The sequence below is a fragment of the Schistocerca nitens genome, chromosome 4 (assembly GCF_023898315.1).
Source record: "Schistocerca nitens isolate TAMUIC-IGC-003100 chromosome 4, iqSchNite1.1, whole genome shotgun sequence".
Lineage (NCBI taxonomy): Eukaryota > Metazoa > Arthropoda > Insecta > Orthoptera > Acrididae > Schistocerca > Schistocerca nitens.
In genome coordinates, this window is record NC_064617.1 from 887,941,358 (window position 1) to 887,962,435 (window position 21,078).

General features: G+C 44.3%; 1 protein-coding gene across 1 annotated transcript in view; it reads left to right on the forward strand.

Annotated features, from left to right (window-relative positions):
* The window catches only part of LOC126252643 (uncharacterized), a 273,111-nt gene that overhangs the window by 239,054 nt on the left and 12,979 nt on the right, over positions 1-21,078 (forward strand). Inside the window, exons 9-10 of the mRNA XM_049953545.1 lie at positions 3,006-3,349; positions 16,684-16,858. Coding sequence (XP_049809502.1) covers positions 3,006-3,349; positions 16,684-16,858 — 519 coding nt within the window. The remainder of the gene's footprint in view (positions 1-3,005; positions 3,350-16,683; positions 16,859-21,078) is intronic.

Below are 21,078 nucleotides of genomic sequence, written 5' to 3' on the forward strand. Positions count from 1 at the left end.
AGGGGCCTTGTTTCGACTCAGGTCCTTCAGTGCTCTGTCAAACTCTTCACGCAGTATCGTATCTCCCATTTCATCTTCATCTACATCCTCTTCCATTTGTCCTCAAGTACATCGCCCTTGTATAGACCCTCTACATACTCCTTCCACCTTTCTGCTTTCTCTTCTTTGCTTCGAACTGGGTTTCCATAAAAGCTCTTGATATTCATGCAAGTGGTTCTCCTTTCTCCAAAGGTCTCTTTAATTTTACTGTTGGCAGTATCTATCTTACCCCTAGTGAGATAAGCCTCTACATCCTTACATTTGTCCTCTAGCCATCCCTGCTTAGCCATTTTGCACTTCCTGTCGATCTCATTTTTGAGACGTTTGTATTCCTTTTTGCCTGCTTCATGTACTGCATTTTTATATTTTCTCCTTTCATCAATTAAATTCAATATTTCTTCTATTACCCAAGGGTTTCTACTAGCCCTCGTCTTTTTACCTATTTGATCCTCTGCTGCCTTCACTATTTCATTCCCATTCCTGTCAATTGTTCCCTTATGCTCTCCCTGAAACTCTGTACAACCTCTGGTTCTTTCAGTTTATCCAGGTCCCATCTCCTTAAATTCCCACCTTTTTGCAGTTTCTTCAGTTTATTCTACAGTTCATAACCAATAGATTGTGGTCAGAGTCCACATCTGCCCCTGGAAATGTCTTACAATTTAATACCTGTTTCCTAAATCTCAGTCTTACCATTATATAATCTATCTTATAACATATAGTATCTCCAGGGTTCTTCCATATATACAACCTTCTTTCATGATTCTTGAACCAAGTGTTAGCTATGATTAAGTTATGCTCTGCGCAAAATTCTACCAGGCGGCTTCCCCTTTCATTTCTTAGCCCCAATCCATATTCACCTACTATGTTTCCTTCTCTCCCTTTTCCTACTCCCGCATTCCAGTCACCCATGACTATTAAATTTTCATCTCCCTTCACTACCTGAATAATTTCTTTTATCTCATCATACATTTCATCAATTTCTTCGTCATCTCCAGAGCTAGTTGGCATATAAACTTGTACTACTGTAGTAGGCGTGGGCCACAATAATGCGTTCACTATGCTGTTTGTAGTAGCTTACTCGCACCCCTATTTTTTTATTCATTATTAAACCTACTCCTGCATTACCCCTATTTGATTTTGTATTTATAACCCTGTATTCACCTGACCAATAGTCTTGTTCCTCCTGCCACCGAACTTCACTAATGCCCACTATATCTAACTTAAATCTATCCATTTCCCTCTTTAAATTTTCTAACCTACCTGCTCGATTAAGGAAGCTGACATTCCACGCTCCGATCCCTATTTATTGAAAATTATTAATTCGATTGTGATCTTTCTTGCAACAGCAAATCGAAAAACAAAGGCGACGAATGCACAGTTCTTAGGTTTTAACTAGTTTGAATGAACTTCATACTTGCAAATATTAAAGTTTCAGAAGTTGTAAATACAATTCTCGAAGTTGTATTTTTAACACAAGTTATTAGTTTCTATAAATCGCACAGGACTGAGGGTACAGCATTGTCTGTACGTTAAATTAAAGTCAAGTTAGGAATGAACTGTGATATGCAAACTATTTTCAGATTCACACTTGCACTGTTATGGCTGCTAACCCTTGCAGCTCTGAATCTATTGCCGGCCACAGTGGCCGAGCGGTTCTAGACGCTGCAGTCCGGAACCGCGAGACTGCTACGGTCGCAGGTTCGAATCCTGCCTCGGGCAGGGATGTGTGTGATGTCCTTAGGTTAGTTAGGTTCAAGTAGTTGTAAGTTCTAGGGGACTGATGACCTCAGATGTTAAGTCCCATAGTGCTCAGAGCCATTTGAACCATCTGAATCTATTAAACAAAGTGAAAGTCTTGGTTTATCTCGGTTGCGTCGTCGAAAGAGTGGTGGCCGATAATCTCAAACAGCTTCTTCCCGTCTCTGACTAATATTTAGACGCCGACCAATACGACGCTTTCCGGAGCCATTGTTACAGCTGCAGCCATGGCTCACAAAACTTCACAGCGTCACTAGCCCAGAAAGTCTTGCATCTGTGACTTTAGAATTTCAGAGACCACTTCATAGTATGCAAATAAATTCCACAACACTTTGAGAATATTTAGACATATCGTTTACCACAATATTAATTTTATATTTACGGCCACTAACACCACGATCACACCCTATAAAGCCTCGCTACATTCTCTTTGTCACAAGCGTTGCACACATTACCACAGAGCATGCCAGGCCAATCGTCCAATGAAAAGGGTTGACTTTTATGGCAAGATATTTAGTTTTAATTCATTCATTGTTTAAGCCCTTAAAGTACTGAAGTCATTAAGAACTATGCAAATAATTGTTACAGCTTTCTGGCTTTCGAAAGTAATAAACGCACAAAAACCTTCATTTCATAATTTATAGAGATGTCTACATGTTATGCCTTGGAACACCTCACACCTCCGCTCGCAGATGTCACTGAGTGTGGCGAGCTGCCCCTTGCTGCATTGCCTGCTGCTGCAATTCCTGGAGGTGGATGTGGCCCATTGCCCATTGGGCCAGTGACTACTCGTTCTGCTGTCCTTGCTGGACACGCAGATTGCTCTGCTTTGTCATGGGACCCAAAGTACAGCTCGCACCCCTGCTCACAGGTGTTGATGTGCGTTGCAAGCTGTCCCATGCTGCTGCATTTGTAGGAGGTGGACATGGGCAAGTGCCTGCTGGACCAGTAGCCGCGCATTCTGCAGTGCTTGCTCGACATGCACAGCGGTCTGTTTTGTCGTGAAACCCAGATGTACATCTCGCAGCCCCATTCGCAGATGTCTTAGCACATGGCCTACCGCCCAATGCTGCGCTGCCGCTGGTGGAGGCAGATATGGACGACTGCTTGCTGAGACAGGGGCTGCACATTATGCTGTGCTTGCTGACATGCAGAGTGCTGTGTTTTGTCACGGGACCCACATGTACAGCTCGCACCCCCACTTGCAGATGTCGCTGCGCGTGGCCAGCCGGCCCATGCTGCGCTGCCTGCTGCTGCGGCTGCTGGAGGCGGACGCCAGTGACTGGGCTCTGGGCGAGTGGCCGCGCGCGGCGCTGCGCCTGCTGGACGCGCTGGCGGGCGCGCTGGCGTCGCGGCGCCTGCCCTGCTTCTTCCTGCCCGGCCTGGACCTGCTGCTGCACGCGCCCTGGGCGGGGGGCGGCGCCGCCGCGGCCGCCCTGTGCGAAGAGGACTGCCAGCAGGACGCCGACGTGCTGCGCGCCTTCCTGCACCAGCTGCACGCCGAGGCGAGGCTGGCGGCTGCAGCGGACGACGACGCCGACGGCGACTGCTCGTGAGTAGCGGCCGTCGCCCCGTGTGTGCGTGTACAACATTCTAATGGCTTTGAGCACTATGGGACTTAACAGCTGAAGTCATCTGTCCCCTAGAACAGAACTACACTACTGGCCCTTGAAATTGCTACACCACGAACATGACGTGCTACAGACGCGAAATTTAACCGACAGGAAGAAGGTGCTGTCATATGCAAATGATTAGCTTTTCAGAGCATTCACACAAGGTTGGCGCCGCTGGCGACACCTACAACGTGCTGACATGACGAAAGTTTCCAACTGATTTCTCATACACAAACAGCAGTTGACCGGCGTTGCCTGGTGAAACGTTGTTGTGATGCCTTGTGTAAGGAGCAGAAATGCGCACCATCGCGTTTCCGACTTTGATAAAGGTCGGATTGTAGCCTATCGCGATTGCTGTTTATCGTATTGAGACATTGCTGCTCGCGTTGGTCGAGATTCAATGACTGTTAGCAGAATATGGAATCGGTGGGTTCAGGAGGGTAATACGGAACGCCGTGCTGGATCCCAACGGCCTCGTATCACTACCAGTCGAAATGACAGGCATCTTATCCGCATGGCTGTAACGGATAGTGCAGCTACGTCTCGATCCCTCTCTCAACACATGGGGACGTTTGCAGGACAACAACCATCTGCACGAACAGTTCGACGACGTTTGCAGCAGCATGGACTATCAGCTTGGAGACCATGGCTGCGGTTACCCTTGACGCTGCATCACAGACAGGAGGGCTGCGATGGTGTACTCAACGATGAAATTGGATGCAAGAATGACAAAACGTTATTTTTTTGGATGAATCCATGTTCTGTTTACAGCATCATGATGGTTGCATCCGTATTTGGCGACATCGCGGTGAACGCACATTGGAAGCGTGTATTCGTCATCACCATACTGGCGTATCATCCGGCGTGATGGTATGGGGTGCCATTGGTTTCACGTTTCGGTCACCTCTTGTTCGCATTGACGGCACTTTGAACAGTGGACGTTACATTTCAGATGTGTTACGACCCGTGACTCTACCCTTTATTGGATCCCTGCGAAACCCTACATTTCAGAAGGATAATGCACGACCGCATGTTGCAGGTCCTGTACGGCCCATTCTGGATACAGAAAATGTTTGACTGCTACCCTGGCCAGCACATTATCCAGATCTCTCACCAATTGAAAACGTCCGGTCAATAGTGGCCGAGCAATTGGCTCGTAACAAAGCACATTATCCAGATCTCTCACCAACTGAAAACGTCCGGTCAATGGTGGCCGAGCAATTGGCTCGTAACAATACGCCAGTCATTACTCTTGATGAACTGTGGTATCGTGTTGAAGCTGCATGGGCAGCTGTACCCGTACACGCCATCCAAGCTCTGTTTGACTCAATGCCCAGGCGTATCAAGGCCGTTATTATGGCCAGAGGTGGTTGTTCTGGGTACTGATTTCTCAGGATCTATGCACCCAAATTTCTTGAAAATGTAATCACATGACAGTTCTAGTATAATATATTTGTCCAATGAATACCCGTTTATCAACTGCATTTCTTCTTGGTGTAGCAATTTGAATGGCCAGTGGTGTACTTAAACCTAACTAACCTAAGGACATCACACACATCCATGCCCGAGGCAGGATTCGAACCTGCGACCGTAGCGGTCGCGCAGTTCCTGACTGAAGCGCCTAGAACCGCGCGGACACACTGGCCGGCGCGTGTACAAGGGCGAGGCGGCACGTAGGTCGCGTAGATGTCCGATATGTCATACCACGTCTTTGTGCATTATACAATACGTAAGTCAAGAAAGAAAAGATCTAAAACTCATCTTTAGACATAATATTTTGCCGTGTGAAGACTCTGTATCTACATTTCCATCCATACTCTGCAATCCATTACGAAGTGTATGGAAGTGGGTACTTCCTATTGTACCAGTTTTTTTTGTGGTTCCTTCTTGTTCCATTCACGTATGGAGCCCGGGAAGAATGCTTAAACGCTTCTGTGCAGGCTGTAATTAGTCAGATCTTGCGTTGAATGTCTGGACACGAACATATATAGTGACTTGGGTAATTTCCAATAATGTTTGCCTATCCAAGCTGCGGGCTACAAACGATAGATATCGAACTTGCGATTGTAATTCGATCACAAGACTGTTGTGGCGGGCGTTATGATAAATTATTTGTGAGTTGCTAGAGAGACCCAGACAATTTATGTCGGAAGTGAGTGGTATGTCTGGTGTTGTTGACGTTTCTTCGGCCGATTGGCTCACGTGGAAGAATCTAATTCCATGCTTATGCAATGTATAAAGTTGTTTGACATTTTGTCGCAAATACGGACTAATACCGCGGATGAGGAAAGGAGGGACTGTGTAGACTGCGGTGGGGCGAAGTGTGCAAAACTTCGTAAGAAGAGCTCTGACACTGAAATACCGTTACAATTTCATTGCGGAAAGTGTGGAAAACGAACGACTATCAGGAAGAATAGATGTTTTGACTATTCCAAGCAGACCAGCATTAATTCTTCTATCTTGTTTGATTCGAGACTACACCCTGCAAGGAACAGCATCGGAAACTGACTTATCTACTAATACCAATGTTCGACTATTTCGGGTTTTGCGGAGAAGTGTGTTATGTAATAGTAACGAAAGACAGTGGACTGAGTAAAGTTGTTGAAGTGGGCGAATCACACATACCAAGAAGGAAGAACCAGGGAGGACGACCTTCAAAGAATGAAATAAACGTATTTGGGTATTTGGTGGTATAGAACGAGAGCCCCGGAAGCGTTTTGTTGTGAGAGTGTAGTCTAGAGACAAGGTAACGTTAGTCGGTTTGATAAAGCACTTTATACTGACCGGTAGTAAAGTCATTACAGACGCCTTTCAGTCCTACAAGACACTGAAAGCAGAAGGACTCAATCACGAGTTCGTCAACTACTTTGTAGAGATCCTACCTTCGGATGACTCCAGTGTGCACATGAAGAACATCGAACGCCTGTCGAAATCTGTGAAATCTTCCATTAAAACAGAGGGACGTCCAGGAGAAAGAGACGAATTATTCTTGTTTCACTACCTCTAATTCCATAAATTGCGTTTACAAGGAAAAGTTAACGCATTTGACACTCTACCCATATTTTTGTGTGACATTGGCAGAGTTTACTCAGGTTACGGCAAAAAGGAAATGCTTCCCGTAGCATACACATCAAATGGACTTTCTCATGACGACAACATTGACGACGAGTAAGGTAAGTCGTTTCCTTTGTAATTACAAGTGTTTTAGTAACGCTCTTGTTTTGTCGTTGCTGTATTGACCACTATTAACATGCTCATAACGCCCGCCACCACAGTCATTTGATCGATATACAATCGCACGTTTGATAGCTATCGCTTGGAGCCCGCGGCTTCCATAGGCAAACATTCTTGGAAATTACCAGGTTTTGTATATTCCTTGACATCACCTGTCAGTCGTGGCTGTCACCCTTCAGTAACAGCAGTGTGGAGCGATGAAGTCCAGCTACAGCTGGCAAGCTGCAGCCTTGAAGCTGAAGTCTTCAAGCAGGCAGCAAGCAGCACATCACGGTTCACTACCAGTGTTAACCTGTAACTAGCGAAACTGTCATTCAGCCATAATCGGTTATGCAGACGGAATAACCAGTCACTGAGGACGAAATGTCTGAAACAGTGGTATTTAAACCCCAACATTACGTCACTGTAACAGTTTAGGCCGCCATATACCAGAGATGTTTGTGGTCCTGTCCACACCGTGGTGTCTCAGTTACAGACCATTGTCCCCTCCACTGCGTTTCTCGTCAGTACTGGAATTCCTTGAAACGCTGGAGTACGGATGCTGCACGTCATTACTCTGTACTGTAGAGTTTGCAGAGCTGCATTCCGGATGCTGTCATACTGCGCTGTTCACACTGCTTGCTATGGCTCTGCTTGCTGTATGTTGCTATGCTTCTGCGATACTGTCATGTTCTCTAGACCGTGACTAGCACACAGTGTGAGTTTCGAAAATTTGTTGGTGCACTCGGGAAAAGGATTTCTGTAAAATATACAGAGAAGCCCGAAGAAACTAGTATAGGCTGGCCTATTCACATACAGAGGTATATAAACAGGAAGAATATGGCGCTGCGGGCGGCAACGCCTATATAAGACAACAAGTGTCTGGCGCAGTGGTTAGATCGAGTACTGCTGCTACAATGGCATGTTATCAAGATTGAAGTGGGTTTGAACGTGGTGTTATAGTCGGCCCACGAGCTATAGAGCACAGCATCTCCGAGGTAGCGATGCAATGGGGAATTTTTCGTTCGATCATTTCACGAGTGTACCGTGAATATCAGGAATCCGGTAAAACATAAAATCTCCGATATCGCTGCGGCAGGAAAAAGGTTCTGCAAGAATGGGACCAACGACGACTGAACAGAATCGTTCAGCGTGACAGAAGTGCAACCCTTCCGCAAATTGCTACAGATTTCAATGGTTGGCCATCAACAAGGGTCAGCGTGCGAACTATTCAACGAAACTTCATCGATACGGTCTTTCGAAGCTGAAGCTCCACTCGTGTATCCTTGATGACTGCACGACACAAAACTTTACGCCTCGCCTGGGCCCGTCGACACCGATATTGGACTGTTGATGACTGCAAACATGTTGCTTGGTCGGCTGAGTCTCGTTTAAAATTATAACGAGCGGATCGACGTATACGGGTATGAAGACAACCTCATGAATTCATGGACCCTGCATGTCAGCAGGGGATTGTTCAAGCTGGTGGAGGCTCTGTAATGGTGTGGGGCGCGTGTAGTTGGAGTGATATGGGACCCTTAACACGACTAGATTCGACTCTGACAGGTCACACGTACGTAAGCATCCTGTCTGATCACCTACATCCATTCATGTCCATTTATTATTCCGACGGACTTGGGCAATTCTAGCAGGACAATGCGGCACTCCACACGTGCAGAATTGCTACAGAGTGGCTCCAGGAAAACTCTTCTGAGTTTAAACAATTCCGCTAGCCACCAAACTCCCCAGATATGAACAGTATTGGGCATACTTGGGATACCTTGCAACGTGGTGTTCAGAAGAGATCTTCAACCCCTCCTACTCTTACGGATTTATGGATACTCCCGTGCAGGATTCATGGTGTCAACTCCCTCCAGCACTACTTCAAACATTATTCGAGTCCATGCCGCGTCGTGTTGCGGCACTTCTGCGTGTTCGTGGGGGCCCCTACACGATATTACGCAGGGGTACCAGCTTCTTTGGTTCTTCAATGTAACTTACAGGGCACTACGCAGACAGCGCCTAAAACACGACTATCGACACTCATATTAAGTGTCACAATGCTATTTGCATGTCTAAATTCCCTGTATTACAGTTCTATTGCAGTAGAGAACAAATGTGGCTAAAATAATATGTAAACCAGGTAAGGCATTGATAATTGACAGTTCCAAACAAAAAGGACACGGAGTGTAATTACTGTGTAACTTGCATCTTAAATTACACTTGCCACCTAAAACAAAACTGTGGACCCTCAATTTAAGAGTCGCAGTATTATCTCCAGATCTACCTAATGTCTGTATTAAGTATCAAAGTATGTGAGGATACTGACACTATTCATATCACTTACAGGTGAACATGCGTTTGGCATATATAATGGGACTATAAACTCGCAGATTATGTGCCACAATGCTAATACTATGGCAGTGCAAAACATATATGGTTAAAATAAAATGCTGAATAGGCAAGGCTGTAATAGCTGACAGTTCTGCTTAGGCCTGCTTAAGGCTATGTTACTGGTGATACAGAAACAAACATTCATATCATGAGCAAGCACCATTTTAGGAGAAAGGAAGGTAACGTATCATGTCCTACACTAGAAAAATGTAATTAACGTTACTCACTGGCTGATACAGCTTTTTGATTACTTTTGGTCGGAGCTAGTATTCTGCAGCTACCTTTTGAGGAAGGCTGCGACACTTACCAATCGGAACTGTGGCGTGAAGGCTCTCTCAAAAAGTTTGTTGATTGCATATTCTTTCTTTCCATAATCAACTATTAAATAAAGCCACGTTCGATAGCATGTTCATCCATCGCCATCACATTTACCGATATTTCACCACAACAACGCATACCAAAATGATGTGTTTTGGAGGGATCTTTAGTGCAATGTGTCACTCAGATTTCATATTTTCGTAATACGCCAATATCATTACGAAATGCACCAAATACGGTATATTACCATCGTGAACGCTTGGGTGAAGTGGTGTCTGCTTAGTTTGCTTCTGCTAAAGACAGTGATGAAGAATGTTCTACAGGAAGGAAGCTGTGATCTCTGATCATGGATGAAAATTCTACCTATGCACCAGAATAATACAGCACCTAAAACTTTATGTATTATATACCAAAATAAGAAAATATTTCATATGTAACAGCACAAAATACACGTGGCTCGCTTACTGGCGCTACTGTTGTAACTGACAGGTTAGGGTACGCTTAGCATCAACACTAGTTCATCTTTGTACCACACGAGGTGCAGGGTGCAACGGGCCCTCAGAATGATTAGAATGTTACTACCACATCAGTATTATTGCCTATATTTTTGTTCTGCAAAGGTACAAAACACAGGTGATTTGCTTATTGGTGCTACTGATCTAATTCAGAGGTTAAAGTGCACTTGTTGAGGACTGACTTATGCTGTTGCCCAATGGAAACTACATGACACTTTGATGAAAAAAAAAGACACTGAACAGTCGATTTGTCAACATTATTTATTTTCGTGTATGTAGGAAATGAAGGTTGCTATGCTTCCAACTACCCATTCTTCCATCATAATAGCTGATTATGCCAAGTACACCAGTTCATATTTTCACATTTCGATCTCTTTTGTTACCAGTTTTCTTTTGAATACACTAACACAAACAACTGTAATTCAAGGAGTAACTTTTGTAAAACAAGGAAGGAAGATTAGCATTTAATGTCCTTTGACATCGAGGTCGTTAGAGATGGAGCACAAGCTCAGAATGAGTAAAGAATGAGTAAGGGAATTGGCTGCGCTATGTCAAAGGAACCATCCTGGTATTTGCCCAAAGTGATTTAAGTAAATCAAAACTGACCCCCCCCCCCTCCCTCCCCTAATGCAAGCCTGGTTTGCTAGTCACTGCACCATGTAGCTTGGCTTTCTGTAAAAGGGAACTGTTGAAGTTGTTCAACACATATGGTTAAAATAAAATGCTGAATACGCAAGGCTGTAATAGCTGACAGTTCCTCTTAGGCCTGCTTGAGGCTTTGTTACAGATGGTACAAAAACAAACATTTATAACGTGACCAAGCACCATTTTCGGAGGAAAGAAGGTAACCTACTATGTTCTATACCAGAAAATTCCAGCACAATCTTGCATTAAATCTGAACCTGTAAGGTAGTAGTTGTCTGCTCAAAGTTACTGCAACATCTCAAAAAGTTCATCCTGGAGAATCTACCTCTGAGATAGCTGTTAAGTACACCACACATTTCCTTCTTTAACATTTCTAACCATCCATTATATAATGTTTCTTGGCAGTCCACTAGTACGCAACTGCCCCTTCTGACAGTAATCTGACACATGTGTTGCCTGTATCTGTTGTATATGAGAGATACACGTACAGGTTTGAACACATCAACGTGTCTTGACTTGTTGGAAACCTTGGCTGTGTATGTGCATGAACACACTCTGTCGTAACCATATCTCCTCCCTTACATAATCATGGCGTGACTAATTTCGTCTGAGAGCTTGCTTAATAAGCATATGTACACATCTTAGCACTGTCTCCCTGACATTACACGTATGTGACTGTATCACAACACTCGCCCTTCCTCCTCACTCACTGTCAGATTATCACAAACACACACACACACACACACACACACACACACACACACACTGCGATCTAAACGTCTATTTGTTCGTTAGGAACAGTCATCTATCAATAATACCTTGCTGCCTAGTTCATTTTTAGCCTCATGTGACTAGAACAATAAGAAATACAACTTAGAGTGGATATAGCCTCGTGGCACTTAGCTGGAGCATTTATACACTCCTGGAAATTGAAATAAGAACACCGTGAATTCATTGTCCCAGGAAGGGGAAACTTTATTGACACATTCCTGGGGTCAGATACATCACATGATCACACTGACAGAACCACAGGCACATAGACACAGGCAACAGAGCATGCACAATGTCGGCACTAGTACAGTGTATATCCACCTTTCGCAGCAATGCAGGCTGCTATTCTCCCATGGAGACGATCGTAGAGATACTGGATGTAGTCCTGTGGAACGACTTGCCATGCCATTTCCACCTGGCGCCTCAGTTGGACCAGCGTTCGTGCTGGACGTGCAGACCGCGTGAGACGACGCTTCATCCAGTCCCAAACATGCTCAATGGGGGACAGATCCGGAGATCTTGCTGGCCAGGGTAGTTGACTTACACCTTCTAGAAAACGTTGGGTGGCACGGGATACATGCGGACGTGCATTGTCCTGTTGGAACAGCAAGTTCCCTTGCCGGTCTAGGAATGGTAGAACGATGGGTTCGATGACGGTTTGGATGTACCGTGCACTATTCAGTGTCCCCTCGACGATCACCAGTGGTGTACGGCCAGTGTAGGAGATCGCTCCCCACACCATGATGCCGGGTGTTGGCCCTGTGTGCCTCGGTCGTATGCAGTCCTGATTGTGGCGCTCACCTGCACGGCGCCAAACACGCATACGACCATCATTGGCACCAAGGCAGAAGCGACTCTCATCGCTGAAGACGACACGTCTCCATTCGTCCCTCCATTCACGCCTGTCGCGACACCACTGGAGGCGGGCTGCACGATGTTGGGGCGTGAGCGGAAGACGGCCTAACGGTGTGCGGGACCGTAGCCTAGCTTCATGGAGACGGTTGCGAATGGTCCTCGCCGATACCCCAGGAGCAACAGTGTCCCTAATTTGCTTGGAAGTGGCGGTGCGGTCCCCTACGGCACTGCGTAGGATCCTACGGTCTTGGCGTGCATCCGTGCGTCGTTGCGGTCCGGTCCCAGGTCGACGGGCACGTGCACCTTCCGCCGACCACTGGCGACAACATCGATGTACTGTGGAGACCTCACGCCCCACGTGTTGAGCAATTCGGCGGTACGTCCACCCGGCCACCCGCATGCCCACTATACGCCCTCGCTCAAAGTCCGTCAACTGCACATACGGTTCACGTCCACGCTGTCGCGGCATGCTACCAGTGTTAAAGACTGCGATGGAGCTCCGTATGCCACGGCAAACTGGCTGACACTGACGGCGGCGGTGCACAAATGCTGCGCAGCTAGCGCCATTCGACGGCCAACACCGCGGTTCCTGGTGTGTCCGCTGTGCCGTGTGTGTGATCATTGCTTGTACAGCCCTCTCGCAGTGTTCGGAGCAAGTATGGTGGGTCTGACACACCGGTGTCAATGTGTTCTTTTTTCCATTTCCAGGAGTGTAGTTATATTTTAGGCACAAAGACTATATTAAAGTGTAAATTAGATCATTAGCGCCATGTGTATTTTGTGCTGTTGTACAACAGTAATACAAACAATTGAGATGTGGGAATAACATTGTGACACTTAATTTGAGGGTCTATTGTGCCTTGAACCAAATGGGGTACAAAGCTCGAACTATAGTCTTCGCTTAATGGAGAACAGAGAACAAGAGGGTCAACACTTGAGTACAAACTGACTGGATGTTACGTTTAAATGGCTAGTTAAATACTGGACTGTGATTAGGAGAGCAAAGGATGTGTATTTTGGCTTAGAAGCTTTTTGATTGGCTTATTTCCAAGAAAGTGGTGTGGCTTAAGGAGGAGTTGAAAAATGTGATTGGACGGTTAAGTACTGTCCTGAGGATTAGGAGATATAAAATGTGTATCTATGCTGGCTTAGAAACACTCTGAGTGGCCTGTATCCAATAATGTGGTGTGGTTTAAAAATTAATTGAAAAATGGGATTTGATGGTATAATGAGGTTGTGAGATCTAAATACGTATGTGTGTTGACTTAGAAGCTCTCTTATTGGGTATTTCATAGAAAGGGGCGTGGCTTAGGAGATGGGACAGAAGTGACGACATCGTCCTGCTGCCACTATCCCAGCTCAGTCCCTACATGTAGGCAACCTGTGATGGTCCTCTCAGGTGCTAGTCACGTGGATTATATCCAGAATGCCAACTGACAGAAAAGGTAATGATTTTATTGTATCACAGTCTACGTCGTACTACATTTTACTTAATACACATGACCATATAAAATTCTGCTTAATTTAGAACTTTAGATATTTATAGTTAATTTGTTTTAATATAAAAAACGAGTGTAAAAACGGATTGACACAAGCTAGTAATGGAAATTAATGAATGCTTTGTTACTGATTCTGTAATTAATATTTCATATGCTGAGTGAATCTAAATGTGGGGATTGAAGTCTATCTACCTCTTGCTTCAACACACAATTTTTTTGCGAAAACCAGGGAATTCATTTTGCGCAATATTTTGGTCTTTAATGTTTCACAAAATTAACTCATTGTAGCTACCCACTGTGAAGCTGTTCTCTATCTGACAATAAAAGGTTTGTCTAAATCTCAATATATCTTACCACATTAGGAGTAATCTGAAATACAAAGAAACATGAAAAGTTATTTCACACATTGATACCTACTGTGCTAAATAAGTGTGAAGCGGTTGTCATCAGAAGAAAGTAAAGTACAGGCAATCACATGTTGAATCGACTTTCATTGCGTTGAAAATTAACGTTATAAGAAGTGATCAATCGGTTACCGATTTTTGCTTATAGAAGTGTGTGACCGCATGAGACTGTTTTGTAAATGTCGTCCTAGTGATACTATGTATAGCCCTGCATGAAGATATGAACCGAGAGTTTGTACAGAACGTTAAGTCGTATCAGAAAACCAGACTCTTGAAGTCTCAGAAACGTTAAAGAGAAGTGAGGGATGTTGAGTTTGGAGGCTACTCAATGTGGCGACTATTTGGCATGTGTTCCTTAAGCTTTTATAGCATGAGGAGTGACGATGGCAACACATTATCCTTTGGTACATACCAGTACAATTTGGCAACCCAGTATACAGAGAAATCACAGTAAGGCATCTAGTGGTACACTGTCTTATAGGCAGCGAAAGGCCCTTTTTGTCACATAGAACCTTTCCTCCTTTGCTCTTTGGTCACCGTGCACAGTTTTTATCTACTGCTTCATGTAGTTTACATAAGCATGCACAGTCCATCCATGGGGTGAAGTGAAAGCTGTGATACCTCGGAACAAAATGTCTTTACAGTTGCTGACTCTCTTGCCGACTTCATGTCACTGCAGGGCAGGACATTTCACTGGCACAGCATTTGCTACAACAACTGTTGTGTGTGTTTTCAGACTGATCAACCAACGAATCAGCTGCTTTCCTCTACTATCAACATTTTGCGACCTTTCACAGTAGATCAAACACTATATGAATCGTGTGTGTTGACACAAATATTGATGCGATGTGACATCTGCTCTGCTTCCTGTGTGATGCTTCACCACAACAGTTGACTGGTCATCACAATGTGTCTCTTATTTGTCTTCTGATTCACAATGACACGGAATACTTCCCGCAATATCACCTTCCTTTTTCTTGCCTTATCTTACCAGTTTAATATGTTGTTTAATTTATAGTGTTTTCTTACTCAACAAAATATCATTATAAGACATAGTAGACTATGTTAACTGAATGTTATCCTGTTGGTTTTTATGCTATGTTTGAGTCCTGATTTTCTGTCCTTGTTTTTACTAAAAAATCCTCTCAGTTCTTAGGCATTTCCCCTTCTGTACATCTCATTCATCGACATTTGATGGAGAATAGCAGATTCTCCCTTCATGACCTATTTTATACGGGGTAATTCACGAAGATATGCAAATATTTCAATATGTTATTTTACCAGCAAAACTAAAGAAAAAAGTTATAGGTCGGCAACTGTTTAGTTACGGAGTTACGGCTAGTAAAAGATTTTGCCTGAAATTTAGCAACTTCGTTAATATGAAGCCATCGCAAAACTGTACGAGGTTAAAGCAAAACACGATTTCCATTTATTTTGTTGTAATTGGTCAGTTTCGAGACGTGACGTGCTACAGGAACTAAATTTTATAAATGACACAATAACTTACTATATCACAAAGAATTGGTGATTACCTGTTCAATATTCATTATAGGTAGATTCCCCGTAAACTTAAGATGAGATTGTTAACTGGGCTTGGTTGCTGACTGATGTACTACAGAGGTGCCAACCAAGGCTGTACTGAGGGGTTGCCGAAGTAGACCATCGCCAGGGACAGAGATACAGAGGTGACACAAATCTGACCGATATATATATATATATATATATATATATATATATATATATATATATATATATATATATATATAACGAGAAATGCCTATCTCTCGGATTACCACTGTAACCCCATTCTAGTTTGTCCTTGCAGAATGATGAAGAAACGACTACTAGCGAAGATTCGTCCATCGCTAACATTGCATTTGGTTCACAATCTGCCACCTACACTGTTGGTCGTATTCAACACTGGAGTTCTTGATATTTCGCTATGGTATTTTAGGATCTGAAAGGTCAGCGAGCGGGTGTTGAAGCAAATATGCTCATGGCCGAAGGCTTCCGATTTTTGCCGATTTCTGTCAGCTAACGAGTGGTGGCAGTATATGGGGAGCAAGTAAAACCTTTGGTTTATTGTACGCTATATTACCATCACTGTACAGTAGATGCCTTAAACAATAAGATATTTATTTTGTTTCCTTTTTTTTGTAATTTGTAATTTATTTACAATGATTCTTCTAATTTTTTATGTGCAATATTTTTTATCACATTGTTCATTTAAATAATATTTTACGATAATGCCCAATTTCTATCTAACCTAATTACAAACACATGAAATTTGGTAAAACTACGTAGTAAAATACCAAAAATTTAGTTTCATAGGAGGTAGGGATGGAGAGGGTGGGGGGGGGGGGGGGGGGGAGCTGCTATGATTCTGCCAGAGGTACAGAGCTGCCTTGACATGGTTCCTATGCCAACAGTTTGTGATCCCAGGGCAATGACAGTTCCACCACGGAGCGTGACTTCACCTGACAAGCACATGGATACATATACGATTTGCACCCAACCTGCAGGGCAGCCCTCCAAATGCTATGCTGTTACCTGTACGGTTTTCCTACTTAGTGTTATCTGTGTGAGGCCTCCCTGCAGTACAGACACATTTGGTGGTGGGGAGTGTGTGTTGGCCTCACTGTCTCGCCGCCTGCTGCAGGTGGGAGGAGCGCGTGGAGGCGGTGCTGGCGCGCGGCTGGCTGTGGGTGCAGCGCTCCCTGGGGCCCCCGCCGCCCCGGCGCCGCCACGCCGCCGACCACTACTCGGCGCGCCAGCTGGACTACATCGCGCTGCTGCTCAGGCACCTGCTGCGCGCCCACCAGCTGCTCGTTCACGTGAGTCCCACCCAGCTCCACCACTACAGAGCCACACACACGCAGCCCAGCTGGCCTGCTGACTCTCTCGCCCACCCGATAGTCGACTCGTCCTGCTATATGTGGATACCAGCGACTGCGTGGCGGATCCTCCCTGCCCGCAGTGGTGGAGTGCGGGCTGACAGGTAGCAGTTGGGGCTAGCAGGTAGAGGTTCACCAGTTGGGGCTAGCAGGTAGAGGTTCACCAGTCGAACTGACGCACCCAGATCGCGTAGCCAGCTGCGAGCCCGTCGCCCACGCACAGCCGGACGGGACAGGGCATATCCACTGGGTGAACGAGTCAGCTGACTGGTCCGCCTTCATTTGGAGGCCTTAAGACGTCTTCCTGCAAGGGCACGGGCAGGCATGCTGTGTCCAACCACTCCTTGAGCACTAGCTGTGCTCCAGCTGATGCCACACCAGCGTCTGCATATATAAGCCAGAAACCATTTTACGAAGCTCGATCAGTAAGTAATGTCCCACATTTTTTTCTCAGAACATATTTATTATTTAGTCAGAATTTGGTGACAGTATACACCAACATGTCTTGTACGTGTCCTATTTTTCTACGTAGCCTCCATAATGTTCTATGGCTGTACGCCAACGTTGTGGAGGAGCATGTATTTCACGCTGGTAAAAGCTCTTATCCTGTAGGAGTTGCCATGTTTTCACTGAATGACTGACACACTCGTCATCTTCAAAGTGTGTTCCTCGTAGAGAATCTTCAAGCAGCCCAAAGAGATGGAAGTACGAGGGTGCCAGGTCTGGACTGTAGGATGGATGAGACAGTGACGTCCAACCCAATTTGGCGATGTGTTCGTGGGCTCTCAGACTAGTGTGTGGCGTGTGTTCGTGGGCTCTCACTCTAGTGTGTGGCGTTATTTTCGTGTTGGAGCAGGATTTCTGCTGGATTCTTGTCCGATCGAACACGTCGGAAACGGTTCTTGAGTTTATTCACAGTCTTCACGTATGTCTTAGCATTGATGGTTGACCCTCCTTGCATCACTTTCACGAGAATGACGCCATCACAATCTCAGAAGACTGTCACCATGACTTTTCCGGCAGATGTTTTTTTTTTTTACTTTTTTCTTTCGTAGTGAATTAGGATGATGCCACTCCATGGACCGCCTTTTTGTTTCCGGCGCAAAGTGATGCACCCAACTTTCATCCCCCATAACGATCCGTGACAAAAAGGCCTCTCCATCGGTCTCCAAACAGTTCACATGAAATGGAAATTCTTTGAATCTTGTGCTCCGCTGTGAGCATTCGTGGAACCCATGGTGTGCACCTCTTTGAATATCCAAGAGTCTCGATCATTGCAGACGCACTTCCAGTGTTGACCGACAACTGTAAAGTCACTGTCGAGTTGTGATACGCCAGTGGGTACGAATAATGGCGCCGGCCGGTGTGGCCGAGCGGTTATAGGTGCTTCAGTCTGGAACCGCGCGACCGCTACGGTCGCAGGTTCTAATCCTGCCTCGGGCATGGATGTGTGTGATGTCCTTATGTTAGTTAGGTTTAAGTAGTTCTAAGTTCTATGGGACTGATGACCTCAGATGTTAAGTCCCATAGTGCTCAGAGCCATTTGAACATTTTTCTAAATGGCATCCGCACGATTCAGCACGTCTGGAGCAGTGGCTGTGACAGGACGTCCCGAGCGTGGATGATCGTGGAGCCCTGGTTCTGCATTTCCTGAGGCTGTAACTATCTTTGCCCATAGCCCAACTGTACTCCTATCAACCGCAGCATCGCAATACACTGCACGCAACCGTTTCTGGATATTCACCACGGTTTCATTTTCCACACACAAGAATTCAATAACAGCACTCGGCTCGTAGCGTGAGTCGTATGTAGACGCCATTTTGATGCTGTACTACGGCTCTGCGATCTGCCAGAACGTTTCGAAACTTCACCGGTGCACAGAACAAACATAAAATGTGAACCGTCAACAAGGACGCTTGTCCATGTACATTAATGGCTTCTTAAAAATAATGTGGGGCATTACTTATTGAACGACCCTCGTAAAACCCATGTCGGTGATACTCTGGACGATAGGAAGTCATTCCTGTTCCACTCGTAAATGGAGTGAATAAAATATAAGTGCCTATACACCTCTGTTCCTTCTTCGCCTTCATCAATTCAGGTATTAGCCGAATTTCCTGTTATGGTACTTCATCTGCTTTATCGTCTTGTTACATATCTTCTTCCAGTCACTTATAACTGAGACGCTTTCCCGCGAGTATTTTTTCGCGTAGATGATGTACTTGCTTTTTCTGTTTTCTCCTAGTTTTGTTTAATTTTTCGCTCCGCTTATATATTCCAAAATCTTACGCCATATCCTCCTTTATTTTACGACCCTCTTATGCACATCCTTCCATTCTTTATAGAAAACTCATTTCTTCAAGCTGTGTTCGAAGTGTTCCACCTCTACTTTTAGCTTGAGTTTTAGTTTACCTCTATAATTTCTCTGGGAAGTCAACACATCAACGTGAAACATGTAATAATTAAAACTTGGTGTCTGATATGGGCGAATACTAACAGCATCATAGTTCGCAGAAAAATGACTGAATCATTTGGAAGAGCTTTTGCATGGAATGGTTGCAAGCTACACTAAAATGAACAGCCTTTGATCGCGGGGTAACTGATTGCTGTGAACAAGAAAAAAGTGGTGACTGAGCGCATACATGTTCGGTCACTACGTTTTCTCACAATGATGTGCCGACTTTGCTGGGTCAAGCCTCTCACGAATTACACAAAAGCAAAAGAATCATGGGTCTGCGCGCTACAACAGACTACGAGATAAAGTAATAGTGAATGAACTCACGCACTCGCAAAAAAAGAGAGAAAATTTTCGTTACCCTATTCTGTTTAAGCAAGAGGCAATTCCAGTATCGCTGGACACAGATAAATCTCTACTATGTTGTCGAATACAATTATTATTATAGGGAGAGACTTTTACAGAAGAAAAAAACATATGTACAGGAGAATGTGCGTTTACGAACACTAATGAAAATATAAGGTTTCTTCAATAAGAAAAACTTTATGTTATACTTGCTTGGTGTCTTGTTGTCACTCATGCTTCACTTCTGTAAGTAAGGGTTGCTACTGCTATGGTTTTGTCGAACTTCAGCTGGGTTTCTTTCCTGGCTTTATTCTGCAAAGTTTTTACAATCGTTTCACGTGTAGAAGTAAATATATTCAATTTTTAGACCATGTTGTGAGTTAACGAGCATTTTGCTCTCATTTAAGTATATGGCCGAAAGAGACAGTCTTACAGGAATTGTGAAACGAATCCTGTCGTCCAGAACCGTGTACCGCTCAGAGCACAGATGAGACGGGGAAATTCACAGGCGTCTATTGTGCTGAATGAGGCAATGATGATCAGGCCTAAGCGGTGTAGTGTGCAAGTGAGACAGGCGAGCACCTACGTCATAGGGTAACCCCGTAGAAGTTGTTTGTGCCGACGGAGGCGTAGCAGTGTTAAATATGGCGGACCTAAGATCGGCCATAAAGGGAAACATTTACGATAACTATTTAATTCTGTAGTAATTCAGGGAATGAAGCCACAGTAATTTTAATGTACCATCTTTCTTAAATTTTCCTGGTGATCGCAATAAAAATTTAAATATTGATCATATTATAATAGTTTAGGATTTACTATTAAAGTGAAATTAACAAGTTTTGTAACTAAGACCTGAATGCTAAAATCTAAACGCTGTGGTCGATCTTAACGAGCGACATTTCATATACAAGCACATGATTAAAATGATTAATGTTGTAAATATCAAATCTGTAACTTTATTTCTTTAAAAGATATAGTAAATTTAAATTATCAATATTTTCAGTTGAGTATCAGATCATCATTTCCTCCACACGTAACACATTGAACGGTGATCATGATACCTTATTGAATCATTAGGTAATAGAATATTTGTTGTAAAGTTTAGTGCATAATAGTTACTTTTGTTCTTTATTTATTTATCAGAAAGCACATTGGTGCAAGGCTACTGGCCGTGACATTCTAAGAGGGAAACTGTATTGGTCTTATGTAAAAGAATTTAACGTTTATTATGTAAGGGATATTATTGTTACTTTATTTAGAAGGTGAAAGTGACCAAGCTTCGATTATTTAAATATATGAAAGTGTAAAATAATGTAGAGTAAACTGTAGCCAATCAGATGGACGGCTTCAGGGAAGGGAA